This window comes from Puma concolor, chromosome A1, assembly GCF_028749965.1.
Source record: "Puma concolor isolate L17-30 chromosome A1, mPumCon1.1.hap2, whole genome shotgun sequence".
NCBI lineage: Eukaryota > Metazoa > Chordata > Mammalia > Carnivora > Felidae > Puma > Puma concolor.
In genome coordinates this window covers 147,265,009-147,283,829 of record NC_141667.1, presented here as the reverse complement: position 1 = coordinate 147,283,829, position 18,821 = coordinate 147,265,009, and the positions used below count along the sequence as shown (strand labels likewise).

General features: G+C 41.6%; 1 protein-coding gene across 1 annotated transcript in view; it reads right to left on the bottom strand.

Moving 5' to 3' along the window:
- Positions 1-1,553: 1,553 nt before the first annotated feature.
- Positions 1,554-18,821, bottom strand: part of LOC112861043 (E3 ubiquitin-protein ligase TRIM36) — a 33,190-nt gene continuing 15,922 nt past the window's right edge. The window contains exons 5-10 of the mRNA XM_025924306.2: positions 16,662-16,757; positions 12,637-12,890; positions 12,307-12,431; positions 7,397-7,687; positions 3,996-4,293; positions 1,554-2,009 (exon numbers count right to left, since the gene is read on the bottom strand). Coding sequence (XP_025780091.1) covers positions 1,658-2,009; positions 3,996-4,293; positions 7,397-7,687; positions 12,307-12,431; positions 12,637-12,890; positions 16,662-16,757 — 1,416 coding nt within the window. The 3' untranslated portion in view covers positions 1,554-1,657. The remainder of the gene's footprint in view (positions 2,010-3,995; positions 4,294-7,396; positions 7,688-12,306; positions 12,432-12,636; positions 12,891-16,661; positions 16,758-18,821) is intronic.

Genomic DNA, 18,821 nt, shown 5'->3' with positions numbered 1-18,821 from the left:
GCTTGAGGCTCAAACTTGACCACACACATGACTCTAGCAGTCTTACTGCACAATGATCCACATAATACTGCATATTTGTTTAGTTCAGCCTATGTCGTAAAGTGCTTATTCATCGGTAGGAAGGTACAAACCTACTAAACACTCAACTTCTCCATGATACTTCCTACTCCGGGTGGGGGGGGTATTGGAAATTGGAAAGGCCAATTTGATGCTGCCAGCCTGAATAACAGATTTCCACTTAAAAATATATATTAAAAACAAGCAAACAACAAGGAAACCAAATCAGGCCTAAGATTTTGGTGGGTCTATTAAGAGAGATCAAAAGCATTTCAAAATCATTAGCGCTACAATGTGTAACAGCTTAGTTTCTGAACACTTTGACTTCTAAAAAATAAGCAGTTTAAGTAAAAACCCTTTAAAGGACATCTTTCAAAAATGAATGTAAAATGTCAAAGTATTAATTCTTCAAATTAGAAGAACTTTTAAAAGGGTACACACAAAGTCAATTATGATTTTCATTATTATTCCTAAACTAGACTTGTAGTTCTACTGACTTTTACAGATGCTTATTGCCAAACAACAGGCCATAGAAAATATCATCCAACTGACCAGTAAGTTACTCTACATTTTAGAACATATTTAATGACATTAAAAATATTTCATGAACTTTCCAAACATGTAAACATAAACCAGGGCAATGTGATATGTAATATTGGTGCCAAAAAATGAAAATCACAGGACACAATAAGAGGGCAAAGAACAAATATGTTAAATATCAGTGCAGCTTCTCTAATATTTGTGAAAAATAAATTATTTGATACAGACGCAGGTATTTTCAGAGTAAGAAAAACTGAAGACAAATTTTCTAAAAAAAAAAAAAAAATTACACCAAGTGAAAATCTGCTTGTGCTAGCCAAGAACTTAGTGTTTCCTGCAAAAACAAGAAACAAAAAACAAAAACGTTTACACACGATCAGGTATGGGCATTACAGGTAAGCGAACTCTTAAAAATATCCTTAAAAATACAATTTGCCGTCTCAAAAGAAAAAAAAGCAGTATTCATTTTCTGGGGAATATACTCTGAATATTAGTTACGCACTTCAAAATACATAATTTCCCATTTAAATATACTACCATTTCTCTGGCCTTTATACTAACTATACCTTTGTTTTCTTGTGAAAAACATACACAAGACACAATGCTAAGTACTAATTTCTATCCATAAGGCATCTAAAAGATAGCTTCTCTTAAGACATAAACATGATACCAAATGAAAAACCAAACACAAAAGAAACATAATAATAAATAGTTTTGTATCCCTTCCCCCTCAAAAAAGAAGCATCAGTATCAGCAACACTGACTGACATAAATACATTAGATTTCCTGTTCATAAGAAAAGAAAGACAATCCAGTTACAGTGTTTCACCATTTCAGGGTCAACCAGGAGAGAACGTCTTTACTCCCGCAGTTTGTGAAAGGCAGGATGAAGACAGGAAAGAGGCAAGACTGTTTAGGTTTTTCCGATTTAAGAAGAAACACACACAAAATACAAGTGTGGCCACAGACTACTTAGATGATGTGTAATTAGTTACGAAGGTTACCACAGAGCCGTCGTTTTGCTCCCCTTTTTCACCCTAAGTCACATCACGTGCTTCAACTACATGTCCTCTTGGTATTCTAGATATTTTGCTGTGATGGGTTCCTCAAGCTGAATTCCTCCACTGCCCATTAATGCAAATGCTGGGTACATCGTGTGCGAACAGTCCACCTGGCGCTCGTAAAGGCATTTCATGTGATCCATGTCATAGAAAGCCACTCTGCCTTTGTCATAGTCAAGGAAAATCCCTATACTTGTTGGCATCGGAAGAACTCTATTCTCAGGTTCATTGGCGGAAGTGGCTGACTTGGGTATGAACAACTTCTTCATGCCTATGGTGACTAACGTGAAGGGCTGTGAATCAAAGCAGGCATCTTCACTTCCGCTGTCATGGCCGCTGTCTTGCTCGTATCTAGAACACAATACACGCACAAAGCAGTCTTAGCTGTGGCGCCATCCACAGGCCATCAACTATCCTCAAAACATTTTCACAAGATAATATATGTTGCTTTATTTATTTTTTTAAGCTTACATATTTTAAGAGAGAGAGAAAGCACAAGCAGCAGAGGGGCAGAGAGAGAGGGAGAGAGAGAATCCCAAGCAGGCTCTGTGCTCAGCGTAGCGTGGAGCCTGACACAGGGCTCGAACTCATGAACCAAGAGATCATGACCTGAGCCGAAACCAAGTGTCGGATGCTTAACCGACTGAGCCACCCAAATGCCCCGACATATGTTGCTTTAAAATGAAGTTGTGGCTCAGTGGGTTAAGCCTCCGACCCTTGATTTCAGCTCAGGTCATGATGTCATGGTTCGTGGGACTGAGCCCCGTGTCAGGCTCTGTGCTGACAGTGAGGAGCTAGCATAAAACAGCAGCTTATAGAGATTTTTGATACAAACGTCCTTCCTTCATTTTCCGATGCATACTTCACTTTTTATGTATTTGTGATCATACTATATTGACGCTTTTAATCAGGTCTCACTGATATTTCTGATGTCACAAGCCTTTTAAACATTATTAATATCAATATTCTATCGAGTGGTCATGGCAACATGTTTAATTAACCATTTCCCGATTACCACAGTCACTGTTTTGTTAATTTCTCACCCTTGTGCAAAAAAACTTTTCCTGTCACTCAGATTACCAATTTGGGGTTCTGTTCACACAAGAGGTCATAAATTATTTGTGTGGGCTAGTATACATAATGCCACGTAAAACGACAAAACCACACAATCCCCATTAAATAATCAATCTCTTTACAAACTGGAATTCTTTGATGTGGAAACCTGTTCACCGTGACCCAATTTTGTAAAGTACCTCCAGGGGAGTTTAAAGAAATTATGTCCCATTACAAAAGAACAATTTCACACCAATTACGAGGTATGGCAGTTGGAAGCATTTCACTATACGTGTGAGTAATTTTTATCACAGAATTAAGGAAATGGATATGAAAGATGTTCAAAATTTAAAACTGTGGGGAGCTTGGGTGGCTCAGTCAGCTGAACTTTCGACTCTTGATTTCGGATCGGTCATGATCTCACAGTCGTGAGATTGAGCCCCACATCAGGCTCTGTGCTGACACTGTGCAGCCTGCTTGGGATTCTCTCTCTTTCTCTCTCTCTCTGCCTCATCTCCCCTCTCCCTCCCCCCACCCCCGCACTCTCTCTCTCTAGGAGAAAAAAGGTTTAAGAAATTTTTAAATTAAAAAAAACCTTTTTTCATGTTTATTTTTGAGAGAGAAACAGAGTGTGAGCAGGGGAGGGGCAGAGAGAGAGGGAATCACAGAATCTGAAGCAGGCTCCAGGCTGAGCTGTCAGCACAGAGCCTGAGTTGGGGCTCGAACCCACAAACCATGAGATTATAACCTGAGCCAAAGTTGGATACTTAGCCAACTGAGCCACCCAGGTGCCCCTAAAATTTTTTTTTTACTTGCAAAGCTACAGGATAGTCGAGAAGTACCCAAAACAGGCTTAGATACTTGAGATTTGAATTTTTTTTTTTTTTTTAACGTTTATTTATTTTTGGGACAGAGAGAGACAGAGCATGAACGGGGGAGGGGCAGAGAGAGAGGGAGACACAGAATCGGAAACAGGCTCCAGGCTCCGAGCCGTCAGCCCAGAGCCCGATGCGGGGCTCGAACTCACGGAGCGCGAGATCGTGACCTGGCTGAAGTCGGACGCTCAACCGACTGCGCCACCCAGGCGCCCCGAGATTTGTATCCCAAGACCTCCTGACTCCTTTCTGGAGCCAGCCACATCCGCACGGCCAGAACACCTGAATCTAAGGAATGTATTCCAGATGTAATAAGCAAACCCACATCAATTTCCAGTCTTACCGGGCCAAACAACGATGTGTACCTTTAACAGAATCACCAAGTTCTCGATCAATAAAAAGAGCCTACCTTGGACTAACTGCATCCCGGGGAGAATGGAGCCATTCTTGTAGCTTATCGCTGGAAGCGACCCCCACTTTTACCAGGTATGAATACGGTTCCACGCGGAAGGCCCAGAAGTGCTTCCCCTTGGTAATTCCAACGTCTCCAATGATGTAGTCTAAACTGGTGTAATAACCCACTTGGATACGCTCCGCGGCAAGCAGAAGATTAAACCCAGCTCTACTCTCAACACGGTCTCTCTTCAAGTTCAGCAAGAGGCGTTCGTTATTATAGCCACATTTTTCATCAAAGAGGAAACTAAAAACTGTGAAGAGAGCTTAAGATTAGTCTCATCATTAACGGTGAGCACTTCTATAACTGACGGTTAAATAGGATCTGTTTTTGAACTAGAAATTAGTGAAAACAGACTTGAAGAGGAATGTGTCACATGACCCTAGACAAAGTATTACAAACTGAATCCCCAATTGGGAAATCACTTCCAGTAGATTCTCTATGCCTGAAAATCTCTAGGAATGTCAAACGGCAGAAAAAGTATTTCAAGTGTACGAGAAAACTTAACAAACGTGGTTCCTGGGAAGAGACACGGGAGATCTCTTCTATTTTACACTACTGGATCTGTCCCTTTTCCCTTTAATATAAGGGGATGTACTTTTTCATAATTACCTGTACAGTTTTCTAAATATTTATTCTAAATATTAGCAATTTCAGTAGGGGCTTTTCCTTATCAATCCACAGGGCAGACATGAAAAACTGTACAGTAGTTTAAAAAAAAAAAAAAAGGCACATGTTTTGGGTTTAGAGAGACCAGAGTTTTAATCCCTGGTGAGGCATTTTTGTTTGGTTTTGAGTGGGGTGGAGGGGCAGAGAGAGAGGAGGACAGAGGATCTGAAGCGGACTCTGTGTTGACAGTAGAGAGCCCAATGCGGGGTTTGGCTTGAACTCCCGAACTCACAAACTCAGGAACCAAACCATGAGATCATGACCCGACCCTTAACCAACTAAGCCACCCAGGCACCCTCCAGCTGAGGCATTTAAATGGAGTTTAACTTAACCTTTGATTTCCTGACTACAGAATGGACAGAATACCACTCTCGTAAGTCTCTATCAACTCAGATCCGTTAAGCAGAACATTGGCTCAAAAGTGGAAATGACCCAAATGGTCATCAACAGATGTACAGATAAAGAAAACGTGGTCTATCCATACAGTGGAATATTATTCACCCTAAATAAGCAAGGAGATTCTGGTACATGCTACATCAAGGATGAAACCCCAAAGAAGCCAGGAATAGGATTATATCCATCCACTTATATGAGGTACAGGCAATTCATAGAGGCAGAACATAGAATCAAGGCTCCCAGGCTCTGTGGGGAGGGGGGATTTGTGTTTAATGGGCACAGAGTTTCAGTCTGGAAAAAATGAAAATGTTGTACAAATATGAGTGGTAGTGGTGGTACAAAAATAGGAATGTACTTAATGCCACTGTCCACTGATGTGCACACTTAAATGTGGCTAAGACGGTAATTTTTGACTATACTATATACCATGATAAAGAAGAAACTGTGTACTAGTAAGCTAAAGCCGTTCTCCATATGTAGGCGGACCATCCTCTCTGGGAATGCCTATCGCCCTGGCCTGGTATCTTCCCGTCAATCTCAAAAGTCTCCCCATTTGCAAAATAAAAATTGTAACGGTCACCCTGGTCACCTTATTCCTAGAGGAGAGAAAGCCAACTCTGGGGATGCGTGGCTGACTCAGTTGGTGGAGCACACAACTCTTTATCTCGGGGTTGTGAGTTCGAGCCCCCACTGGGTATAGAGATTACTTAAAAATAAAATCTTTAAAAAAAAAGAAAGTAAGAACTTTGAATGTGTCCTTTCTTCCTTCCCCCTCCACCAAGTCTCTGAAAACCGAGCAGCTACTTCCAGATTTCTTTTTAATTCCACTTTCAGTCAGACAAGAAAAGAAAGGGGAAACTGCCTTAAATGTACAAATATTTATTTCATACTTGCAAATCCACCCTAAAACTATCAGATTTTATTCAAATTCAAGATAACCAATTTTCGCCAACCCTACTTTATTTGTATTCTACTTTTTTTTTTTAATTAGCCACAATGTGCATGAAAAACAAGTAGTGGCTAGTACACTTTGGACAAAAAGGGAAGGAAGGACAGACTGCACAAAATATGGGCACACAAGCCACTAAAAACAGGCAGGGGCTGTGGGGTCTAAAAACCAACTGCAGGAACCTCAAAAGCAGTGAGCAACAGGGCACAATGTGTGCCCACTATAACCAGAATGAACCCAGCACTGGTTCTCAGCGTCCCTGGTCTGTGGAGACACTGCAGGGAAACCGCTCACCTGCAGATGATTCTTTCTACAAAAATCTATGGGCACTCTGTAGGTAGCACCAGTGGTTTCAGACTTGGGAGGTGGGGGGTGGCTGGGCAAGATGAGCTTTTAATATTGAGGGGGGCAGGAATCACCAAGTTCGAGAGAACATCCAGACATGTCAGAATGAGGTTAATCAAAATATTTCATATTATGCCAATAATTTTTTTTAAATCTCCCAAGATCTATGTTATAGAGATTTCTATAAACCTATCAAAAATACAGAATTATACCATGTAAAAATTGTACAGTAGCATATTTATGCTATTTTTCATTTCAAATTAATAGCCCTCACTCAAATGTCTTCATGTTTTTCTCCATCTGATGTCAGTCCACATTCTTTTTTTTTTTTTTTTTTAAATTTTTTTTTTTTTTCAACGTTTATTTATTTTTGGGACAGAGAGAGACAGAGCACGAACGGGGGAGGGGCAGAGAGAGAGGGAGACACAGAATCGGAAACAGGCTCCAGGCTCTGAGCCATCAGCCCAGAGCCCGACGCGGGGCTCGAACTCACGGACCGCGAGATCGTGACCTGGCTGAAGTCGGACGCTTAACCGACTGCGCCACCCAGGCGCCCCTGTCAGTCCACATTCTAATCCTGTTCCCAGACTGCATGGTGAAATTCAAGTATTCATCTACTTCCAAAACCTAGCTGGGGATGGAATGGGTTTTCTAGAAAACTTTTTTTCAAACCAATGAAAACTGGTTTCAATGTAGAGCTATATAAAAATAGTGCCTAATTTATTATTTTTTAAAGTCTATTTTGAGAGAGAGAGTATGTAAAAGAGCAGAGGAGGGGCAGAGAGACAGAGAGGGCGAGAGAGAATCCCAAGCAGGCTCCGCATGGTCAGCACAGAGCCCGACTTGGGGCTCGAACTCCTGAACTGTGAGGTTATGACCTGAGCCGAAATCAAGAGCTGGATGCTTAACCGACTGAGCCACCCAGGCACCCCTAGTTTATTTTTTATCAAGGTCTCTTCCAACTCTGTGGTTTTTTTATTCCCAGTCTTCCCAATACCTGGAGCTGGAGGGGTGTGAAGAATCAGCTCCCTGCTGCAAGGACTACAGATTGAGCCCTTGTAGGCTCTTACTCTGAAAGCATAGTTACAATTGCTTTCCAGATCGGGAACGACTTTACTCGTGCCACACACTTCTATCTCGTTCCAAGACAGCATCTCTTCATCTCTGTTAACCTTCCGATATTCAAGGACATAGCTGTCAGCTTTGTCCTTTTCTGGATGGTGCCAGTTGATCAGAGCATTGTTATACACCTTGCTCTGCTCCTCATTGATCTCTGGCACATCTACACCTGTAAGAAAGAAGAAACCAAACAGAGTTAAAATACTGTTATTTCAGAACCTATATGTTCCTCGATAAAAATCATGTATTGAAAATACTTACATCATTTCTATTTTTTTTTAATGTTTATTCAGTTTTTTTTTTTTAATTTTTTTTTTTTCAACGTTTATTTATTTTTGGGACAGAGAGAGACAGAGCATGAACGGGGGAGGGGCAGAGAGAGAGGGAGACACAGAATCGGAAACAGGCTCCAGGCTCTGAGCCATCAGCCCAGAGCCCGACGCGGGGCTCGAACTCACGGACCGCGAGATTGTGACCTGGCTGAAGTCGGACGCTTAACTGACTGCGCCACCCAGGCGCCCCATGTTTATTCAGTTTTAAGAAAGAGACAGAGCATGTGTGGGGGAGGAGCAGCGAGAGAGACACACACACACAGAATCCGAAGCAGGCTCCAAGCTCTGAGCCATCAGCACAGAGCCCGACATGGGGCCCGAACTCAAGAACCATGACCTGAGCCAAAGTCAGAAGCTTAACCAAATGAGCCACCCAGGTGCCCCTTCAATCATTTCTGTACTAAGAGTTTTCTAAATTTGTAACACTACGTATAAGAGAAAGAATAACTCCTGTAATGTACAACAACATGGGTGGACCCTGTGGACATGCAAACTGAAATAAACCAGACACAGAAAGGCAAATACTGACGCATGATTCCACTTATGTGAGGAATCTAGAAGAGTCGAATTCATAAAATCAAAGACTGAGATTCTGGCTCCAGGGGCGGGGGAGGGACAAATGGGCAGTTATTAATCAAGAGGCATAAAGTATCAGTTACCTCAAGTATCAGTTAAGCAAGACATATAAGCTCTAAAGATCTCAGTACAACACTGTACCCAGAGTCAGCAACACTGTATTTCCACACTTAGAATTTGTTAGAACAGATCTCAAGGTAAGTGCTCTCACCACAAAATTTAAAATGAGAAAGAGGGGCGCCTAGGTGGCTCAGTCAGTTGAGCGTCAGACTTTGGCTCAGGTCATGATCTCACGGTTCACGAGTTCGAGCCCTGCGTCTGGCTCTGTGCTGACAGCTCAGAGCCTGGAGCCTGCTTCTGTGTCTCCCTCTCTCTGCCCCTAACCCACTCGCATTCTGTCTCTGTCTCTCTCAAAAATAAATAAACATTAAAAAAAAATTTTTTTTAATGAGAAAGAGTAATAAGCAATGAAGACTTTCAAAGGTATATTTAGGTGTGTAACTAAAAGGGAGAAGAACAAAAAAATAAGACCAAAAAAAGACTTTAGCTTTAAGCATTATATTAATTCTGAAACACCATAAAGTTTTTTAACAATATGCCTTTCAATTTCCACCTACTAAATAGTAATGCTGGGGCTCAAAATATTTAATGTGCCCTCCTGTAATTATATTTTAAAATCAGGGGTGCCTGGGTAGCTCAGTTGGTTGAGTGTCCAACTCTTGATTTTGGCCCAGGGTCGTGGGATCAAGCCCCACGATCTTAAGCATGCAGCCTGATTAAAAGTGTGTGTGTGTGTGTGTGTGTGTGTGTGTGTGTGTGTGTGTGTCTCCCTCCCTCCACCCCCCACCTTTGCCTCTCCCCAACTCACGCTCTCTCTCTCTCTCTCTAAACTAAAACAAAATAAAAATAAATAAATTTTATTAAAAAAAATTTTTTTAACATTTATTTTTGAGAGACAGAGGGACAGAGTGCAAGCTGGGGAGGAGCAGAGAAAGAGGGAGACACAGAAGCAGGCTCCAGGCTCTGAGCTGTCAACATGAAGCCTGATGCGAGACTCGAACCCACAAACTGTGAGATCATGACCTGAGCCAAAGTCAGATGCTTAGCTGACTGAGTCACCTAGGCTCCCAAAATAAATAAATTTTAAAATCTAAGTTTGGTGACTCTAACAAAATTCAATGAAACATCACACAATTCTCTTTCATATTTTCCTCCACAGAGTTGCAAGGCAATTTAAATGAATTTTTCTTGGTATAAACATGATACTAAAATTTCTTTTTTTTAATTAAAAAGAATTTTTTAAATGTTTATCTATTTTTGAGAGACAGAGACACAGAGTGTGAGCGGAAGGGGGGCAGAGGGAGAGGGAGACACAGAATCCAAAGCAGGCTCCAGGCTCTGAGCCGTCCGCACAGAGCCCGATGCGGGGCTGGAACTCACGAATGGTAAGATCAGACCTGAGCCAAAGTAAGACGCTTAACCGATTGAGCTACCCAGGTGCCCCAATACATAATATTTTCTGTAAGAACATCAGAAACTACACAAAACACACTTCAAGCAACTCCAAGATAAGCACTACAACAATTTTTTATAGATCCTGCCAGTATTTTTTTCCCACTGGCAATTCCACTGCATGGTCATGTCAACATTTAACTGTTTTCAGAAACTCAGAAACAGGTTTCTAGTTTTTCATGAAAAACAACACAAAAGTATCTCAGCTAAATCTCTGTGCATATGCATGATCCTTTCCATACATGGAACTCCCACAAGCTTAACTGCCCAGGGGTAAGCTATACAAGTCACACACACATACCACACATTCGTCAGAGAAGTATATGAATTGAAAATAAAAGTCTCCCTCTTGTCCTTCTCCCCAGGTATATATAAGCAATGTATAAGCATGTCTTTATAGAGTACATTTATGCAACTGTTATGTTCTATAGCCATGATGAGATCTGGAAAGTCATTCAAAATACATTTGGGGGAGAAAAAAAAAAAGCTAGCTATAAAATAACATGACGAGTATACTCCACCCCCCCACACACACCCTTTTTTTTTTTTTTAAAGCAAAACAGGTGCATGCAGAGGCGCCTGGGGGGCTCAGTCAGTCGAGCATCCAAATTTGGCTCAGGTCATGATCTCACGGTTTGTGGGTTCGAGCCCCGCGTTGGGCTCTGTGCTGACAGCTCGGAGCCTGGAGCCTGCTTCAGATTCTGTGTCTCCCTCTCTTTCTGCCCGTGCCCTGTTCATGCTCTGTCTCTCTGTCTCAAAAATTGACATTAAAAATTTAAAAAAAAAAGAAGAAGAAGAAACCAACTCTGTCAACACCTTGATCTTAGACTTTTAGCCTCCAGAATTGTAAGAAAATACATTTCTGTTGTTTAAGGCATGCAGTCTATGGTATATTGTCTCAGCAGTCCTAACAAACTAACATAGCAAAGTAAAGATGAAAACATCTTAGAGTCAGTTGTAGCCTGGAGACATCATTTCTAGGTTTCTGCCCCAGAGAAACTCACACACATGTGCACAAAGAACACTGATGAAGGTGTTCAATACGGCACTGTTTACAACAGAGAAAAAACAAAAACAAATTGTCTCTCAGTAGGGAAATGACTTATAAAATGAAATACTATAAGCAGTTAAAATAGCTTTTTTTAATGTTTATTTATTTTGAGAGACAGAATGAGCAGGGGAGTTCATTTATTTTGAGAGACAGAGAGTGAGCAGGGGAGAGGCAGAGAGAGAGAGAGGGAGATAGAGAATGTCAAGCAGCTTCTATACTACCAGTACAGAGCCCGACATGGGGCTTGAACTCACGAACCATGAGATCATGACCTGAACCCATATCAAGAGTCAGATGCTTAACGGACTGAGCCATCGAGGCAGCCCTAAAATATAGCTTTAAACCAGAACTTTGTGTGATAATATCTTAAACTTCACGTGTTTAAAAAAGCAATTTACAAAAAGGATACATATACAATGTAATGCCATTTATACAATGTTTAATTTTTTTTTAATGTTTCTTCATTTTTGAGTGAGTGAGAGAGAGAGAGAGAGAGAGAGAGAGAGAGAGAGAGAGAGAGAAAGAACACCTGAGCAGGGGAGAAGCAGAGAGAGAGGGAGACACAGAATTCCAAGCAGGCTCTAAGCTCTGAACTGTTAGCACAGAGCCCAATGTGGGGCTTGAACTCAGGAACAGTGAGATCATGACCTGAGTCAAAGTTGGATGCTTAACCAACTGAGCCACCCAGGCGCCCCTATTTCTACAATGTTTAAAAAACACATGAACCAGAGCACCTGGGTGGCTTAGTCGGTTGAGCATCTGACTTCAGCTCAGGTCATGATCTCACAGTTGGTGGGTTTGAGCCCCACACAAGGCTCGCTGCTGTCAGGGTGGAGCCTGTTTCAGATCCTCTGTCCCCCTCTCTCTCTGCCCCTCCCCTGCTCATGCTCTCTCTCTCAAAAATGGATAAACTTTAAAAAAAAAAAATCTTTGGGGCGCCTGGGTGGCTCAGTCGGTTAGGCGGCCAACTTCGGCTCAGGTCATGATCTCGCGGTCTGTGAGTTCGAGCCCCGCGTCGGGCTCTGTGCTGACAGCTCAGAGCCTGAAGCCTGTTTCAATTCTGTGTCTCCCTCTCTCTGACCCTCCCCCGTTCATGCTCTGTCTCTGTGTCAAAAATAAATAAACGTTAAAAAAAAATTTAAAAAAAAATCTTTAAAAATAAATAAATAAAATAAAAAATAAAACACACAAACTAACAGAATATACTTTTTGTGCATAAAAACCTAGTTTTCATAATGGCAAACCGAAGCATTTGTTGTTCCCATACCTTCTGAATTCCGACTACAAGAGTAAGGCTCTGTCATCAGTAAAACTTACCACTAGAGAAGAAGGACAACTCCCCAAGAAGTTCTGTTTGTTTAGATGTATTAACAACATAGTCTTCAAAAGAAGTCTGAGCCGCAGGTCTAAAGCTCTTCAAAGATTCCGTAGCCTTCTGTATTCTGCAGACAGAGATTATTTTATATAAAAACGATTTTTTAAAAGGCCAGACTACATATCTGCCATGTGATTAAAAAAAAAAAAATACTTCCGTCAACTTTCAGGTGAGGAGTGTGGCCGTGCCTTGCACAGAACACAGCACCAGGAGCCACTCGGAGCTCAAGTTGAAAGATACTGCCAAGGAGATCTAAATTCAAAGCAACACACCTGAGGTGGAGTTGTTTCGCCGTCTGTACAAAACAAGACTGGTCCGTCTCCTTAAGCACTTCTTGGGCATATCCCACAAGCCCGCTGTTCTCTAGAAGCCCCTGATACTCCTCCACTTGGGTCTGAAATTTGTCTAATCGCAGTTTCTTAGAAGCGTCAATTGCTTTCAAAACAGATGATTTCCTCTCTTCTAGAATCTCATAGAGCTTTTCAAAATGTGTGATTGCTTCTTCTTTAGCTCTCTCTCCATTACACTATTATAAAACAAGCAACACGTTACCTCATCTGCTAAATCCAAATGTCTTTTCTCAAAATAACCAAAATTCAATTTTGAATGACTCTGACATTTTCAGAACAGTAATTTGGCACTGAATACACTTAGCAAGGAACGATGGCCAATTTTTATTTAGACGTACTTTGTAATTTTATAATACTGTGTTTTCCTTAAGCTTTAATCTCCAAAGCTCAGCAATAAATAATTAAATAGGGAAACAACCGTCAACTTATATACAAAGGAACTTGAGGAAGAAATTAACTGATTTAACTAAAGACACAGGAGCTTTTTTTTTTTTTTAATTTTTTTAACGTTGATTTATTTTTGAGAGAGAGAGAGAGAGACAGAGCATGAGTGGGGGAGGGGCAAAGAGAGAGGGAGACACAGAATCCAAAGCAGGCTCCAGGCTCTGAGCTGTCAGCACAGAGCCCAACGCGGGGCTTGAACCCACACAAACCACAAGATCATGAACTGAACCAGTCGGATGCTTAACCAACTGAGCCACCCAGGCACCCCTTTTTTTTTTTTAATTTTTAATGTCTATTTATTTTTGAGAGAGAGAGAGACAGAGCATGGGGGGGAGGGGAATACAATCCCAGAGCTTTTAATTCATTTCTAATTCAGGCAACTTTTGACCCCTTCTATCCTATTCCAATTTTTTTTTTAAAAAAATATTTTTTTTTTCCAACGTTTATTTATTTTTGGGACAGAGAGAGACAGAGCATGAACGGGGGAGGGGCAGAGAGAGAGGGAGACACAGAATCGGAAACAGGCTCCAGGCTCTGAGCCATCAGCCCAGAGCCTGACGCGGGGCTCGAACTCACAGAGCGCGAGATCATGACCTGGCTGAAGTCGGACGCTTAACCGACTGCGCCACCCAGGCGCCCCAATCCTATTCCAATTTTTTACGAGATGTTAAAACAGTTAAAACTCAGGAAGATGACATCCTTTACTAAGGTATCAGAATGTAACTCTTCTCTTCAAATTAATGTACTTTAATTAAAATTAAATTTTACATGACTTTATGCAAATTATTTAACTTCTGAACCCCTGAGTTTTTCTCTTCTGAAAACTGGGGATAAGAGAAATAATTTGGGGTTTTTTTGAAGATGGGAAAAGATTATTTACATAAAATGCCCACCACAATGGTACATAGTCTGTACACACAGAGATTATATTCCCTGTACATGCAGCTCTTCCTCTACTTGGCTATAAAATGATCCTATCTGCAGTACTGACTGAACATTTTGAATGTCTGTAGCATCAGAGACCAACTTGATTCTGAAAACAAAACCAGCAGAGCACACGTATGCAGCCATCATTATAGACCCATAAGCAGCAGCCATCAGAAAAAATGCTTCAAACACATTCTTAAAAGCTGACATGTGGAAGAACTACACTGTGCATTTCCCAGTGTCTTCTGGCCAACATTTCTAATGAAAGGAAATTTTTTTCCAGATTCCTTTCTCTGTTTCCTAAACCCAACAGGCAAAAAAAAAATTTTAAAGGATAGGGCGCCTAGGTGGCTCAGTCGGTTGACCGTCTGACTTTGGTTATGATCAGTCAGGTCACGATCTCATGGTCCATGAGTTCAAGCCCCGCGTCAGGCTCTGTGTCGACAGCTCACAGCGTGGAGCCTGCTTCAGATTCTGTGTCTCCCTCTCTCTGCCCCTCCCCAAATCATGCTCTGTCTCTCTCTCTCTCTGTCAAAAATAAACTGTAAAAAAAAAAAAAATTTAATAAAATTTTTTAAATGCTAGGCAGGAGGGAAGGAAGGAAGGGGGACAGAGGGTGGTGACATTTTGGTAGTAGTTCAATGAGAGATCACAACATTAAACTCAAAAGATCATTACGCATAGGTAAAAAGGGGGATTTTTTTTTTCCAGCTAAGTGTAATTATAGAAAAAAAGACCGTGTCACAGTCCTCACTGAGCAAAAGTCAAGAATGCAGACAAATTGTCCAATGGGAAAGATTCTTAACTGACGAGCTGACCAATGCAGCTTAGGTCAAAGGTATAAGAAGCTAGGTAATTTCTCCAGGATCCCAAGGAATGAGCGTCTGCATGAACAGGTGACGTGAGAGTGCCTCCATTTTCAGCCTACTGAATCACAAACTCAGCAACGGGTCCTGGGTCTCCCTTATTTCAGAAGTAAGGCCAGGGGCACCTGGGTGGCTCAGTCATGTAAGCGTCTGACTCTTGGTTTCAGCTGAGGTCATAATCTCACGGTTCATGAGATGAGGCCCCATGTCAGGCTCTGCACTGACAACACAGAGCCTGCTTGGGATTCTCTCTCTCTCTGTATCTCTCTGCTCTTCCTTCCTACATGTGCTCGCTCTTTCTCTCTCTCTCAAAATAAATAAACATCAAAAAGTAACAGGAAGTAAGGGCAGCATGACTGAGGACCAGTAATAAAACAAACCTAAAACGACCAAAGATACAATCCATGAAGCAACCTACCAGGTAGGTGATAATTTACCAAGGATTGGGGGATTATATGAAACACAGAGAGTTTTTCAATCAGACAAAAATAGGAGACACAAAATCACACTTTTCAAGTACATGGAAAAACAACTTACTTAGGGTGGGGAATGCAATCAGTGAATATCAGGGGAAAAAAATTAGAAACAAAGGCAGTGATGGCGATAATGCTGCTCATTTGCATAATTTCTCAATTTTCGAGCCCATTTTGGGAAATAAAATCTCAAGAAGTAACAGTCTCACACTAGCTAGGATATTGTTATATTGAATCACAGCTTCTACAGTGATCAGGAGTAATGGCCCTTCAGTTTATTTTAAATAGAGGAAAAGAAACACACATCAAGATCGGTGAACATTTGGAATTTTAAAAGAACCCAATCCTATCTTTATTTTTTAAATGCTACCAATTCTCTTCACTTGTTTTACTGAAGTGTAATATACAAGCAGAAAATGGTCTACGTAAGCGTGGAGATCGATGAACCTTTGTAAACACGTCCACGTAACCCGCATCCGGATTAAATGGAGGAATGCTACCGGATCCCAGACACCATCCCTATAACCTTTCCAGGCACCCATCCTTCCCCGCCCCACCCTTCAACAACACCTATCCTGAATTCTAACCAGAGGATCCAGCTTCCCTTTTGTTGGTACTTTTTACAAAAGGAATGGGTTAGTTTGTACCCCTTTGTCTCTGGCATCTTCCTTTCAATACTATTGCAAGATTCAGCTACACTGTTGCATATAGTTGTAGATACTCACTCTACCTCTGCTTAACTTCCACTGTTGATGGATGTGTGGGTAGTTTCCACTTTGTGGCTGTTCCAAACAACACAGAGATGGAACGTTCTGATACGTATGTTTTGGTGAACGTATGTCAGGTATATATACTTAGGGATAGCCGGCATTTTAAATCAACCTGGTCCCAAGCACACACAGTATGTATTTCAGATGCATTCTGTTCATTTTGTAAAATGCTGATAATTGGCAAAGCGATCATTTACCTCACGTGACTACTTCTGACACCATAACCGCCACCTGAAGGGGGAGTCATCCTCTGCCCTGTGCTTCAATATAATTTAATCACTGCCCCTATCAGGAGCTGATCACACATTGTAACTTAGTTCTCACACGTTTTTCCTAGTCCCAGAAAAGCAGGGGTGAAATCCAACACGATCCTGTAAGCCCAGCACGTCCACTACCCTCAGGGTTTTGTGAAGGAACACATTCTCTAGATGGATAAATAAAAACATGCAAACCAGGTTAGCACTTACCTCGGTTTCTTTCATTAACAAGTTGAGTTCAGAAATTTGACTCTTCACCTGGCTCTCCTTGCCAATAAGGTAATCAATATCCTTTGAAAGCTTTTCCTGTTAGAGCATATCAGAAACACAAATAAACAGAAGCAGGAGTTTAAACAAAGGCCTCACAGGTTTTTCCTGCTTTTATTTATTTATTTTTTTCACACAATACCCATCTTCTTCTTTAGCCTATGATGAGAACTGGAGACTGTCATTATATATATATATATATATATTTTTTTTTTTTTTTTTTAACGTTTATCTATTCTCGAGAGAGAGAGAGAGAGAGGGTGAGTGAGGGGCAGGAAGAGAGGGAGACACAGAATCTGAGGCAGGCTCCAGGCTCTGAGCTGTCAGCACAGAGCCTGACACGGGATTTGAACTCATGAACTGTGAGATCATGACCTGAGCCAAAGTCAGATGCCTGACCGACTGAGCCACCCAGGCGCCCCTGGAGACTGTCATTATTAACTCAGAGTAAACAGTTACTGGCTTTGAACACTGAGGTCCAAGAACATAGGAGACATTAGAAGCAGGCTGGATAAGAGAACAAGGCAGTGATGCTCAGACTGGTATTCAAAAACCTGGAATATATATATATATAATACATTTTTGTTGTCTCCTCATCGCTCCCAAAGGTCTTCCTCCTCAGGCTTCTGAGTAAATGGAAGAATAGCAAACGGGAGTGTGTCCTCCATCAGATTTTATAATTCATTCCCTCGCTCTCTCGTTCTCTCTCACACACACACATACACACACACACACACACACACACGACCCAAACAGCAACAAAGACCCTTCTAAAATAAACTTCACAGCCTAGCCCAGGTGAGCTATTCATTATATAATTACACATACGCAAAAATGAAAATAGAGATGTATAAGAATAGAGCTCATTAGGGGCACCTGGGTGGTTCAGTCAGTAAGTGTCCAACTTCGGCTCAGGTCATGATCTCACAGTTCATGGGTTTGAGCCCTGTGTCAGGCTCTGTGCTGACAGCTTGGAGCCTGGAGCCTGCTTCAGATTCTGTGTCTCCCTCTCTCTCTGTCCCTCCCCCTCTCACACTCTAGGTCTCTCTCTCTCTCTCTCTCTCAGAAATAAACAGTAAAAACAAAATTTTTTTAAATAGAGCTCATTAAGCTACCAGAGCTCATTAAAGAACTTCTTTATAAAGGAGTGATTCTGAAATTAGCATGCTTATTGCAGAGAGAATATAATAGGTGTTGGTGAGATCCCTCATTTAGCCCAGAAAAAATAACACGTAATATGACTGAAGTATATTAAAACACAAACAAAAAAGCCTTGAGGCACCATGGGGTTCAAAGTTATGAGAGACAAGTGTACTCAGAGTCTAAATATGCATAGGAATATCCTGAGCTGTCGCCCTAACGAGAGGATCTGAGGATTTCTCAGTCACTGCTGCTGACCTGAGGGGCTCAACAAGGAACAATTCCAGGAGCTAACTCGAGGCTGGGAGAGCCCTGTGCCTCACCAGCCAAACTAAACGAGCAAAAAACAAATTTAAAAACCCTCAACATTCATGGGGCATCCAGAAGAGTAAACCACGTAAGGTTTTGCTTCAACAGTCTGGTAAAACTAGTCCCAGATCCAACTGCCGCTCTGTCCTGGCAACTGAAGCTTAAAAGCAAGTCAAAGAAGGAGCAAACTGTGTCGAAGTAACTTACACGCTAGAAGAAAACTCAAGAACATCTGTAGGATACAGATACAGTGCTCAACAAGGTAAAATTTACAATACCATACAAATCACACTGAAAAGAAAAATCAGCCACAACTGAGCTTGTGAGGTGCCTGGGTGACCCAGTGGCTTAAGCGTCTGACTCTCGGTTTTGGCTCGGGTCCTGATCTCAAGGTTTGTGAGTTCGAGTCCCACATCGGGCTCTGCACTGACAAGAGCAGAGCCTGCTTGGGATTCTCTCTCTCTCTCTCTCTCTCTCTCTCCCTCTCTCTCTCTCTCTCTGTGCCCCTCCCCATCAGTACCACAAAGAACTACCTGGTTAAAAAAACTAACAACCTAATATTAGTAGAACACTGAGTGACTCTTTACATTGTTAACTCATTTCAAACAAGACCACAAAGGAAGCTAGGATCTTATGAAGACAAAGCTAAAGGCA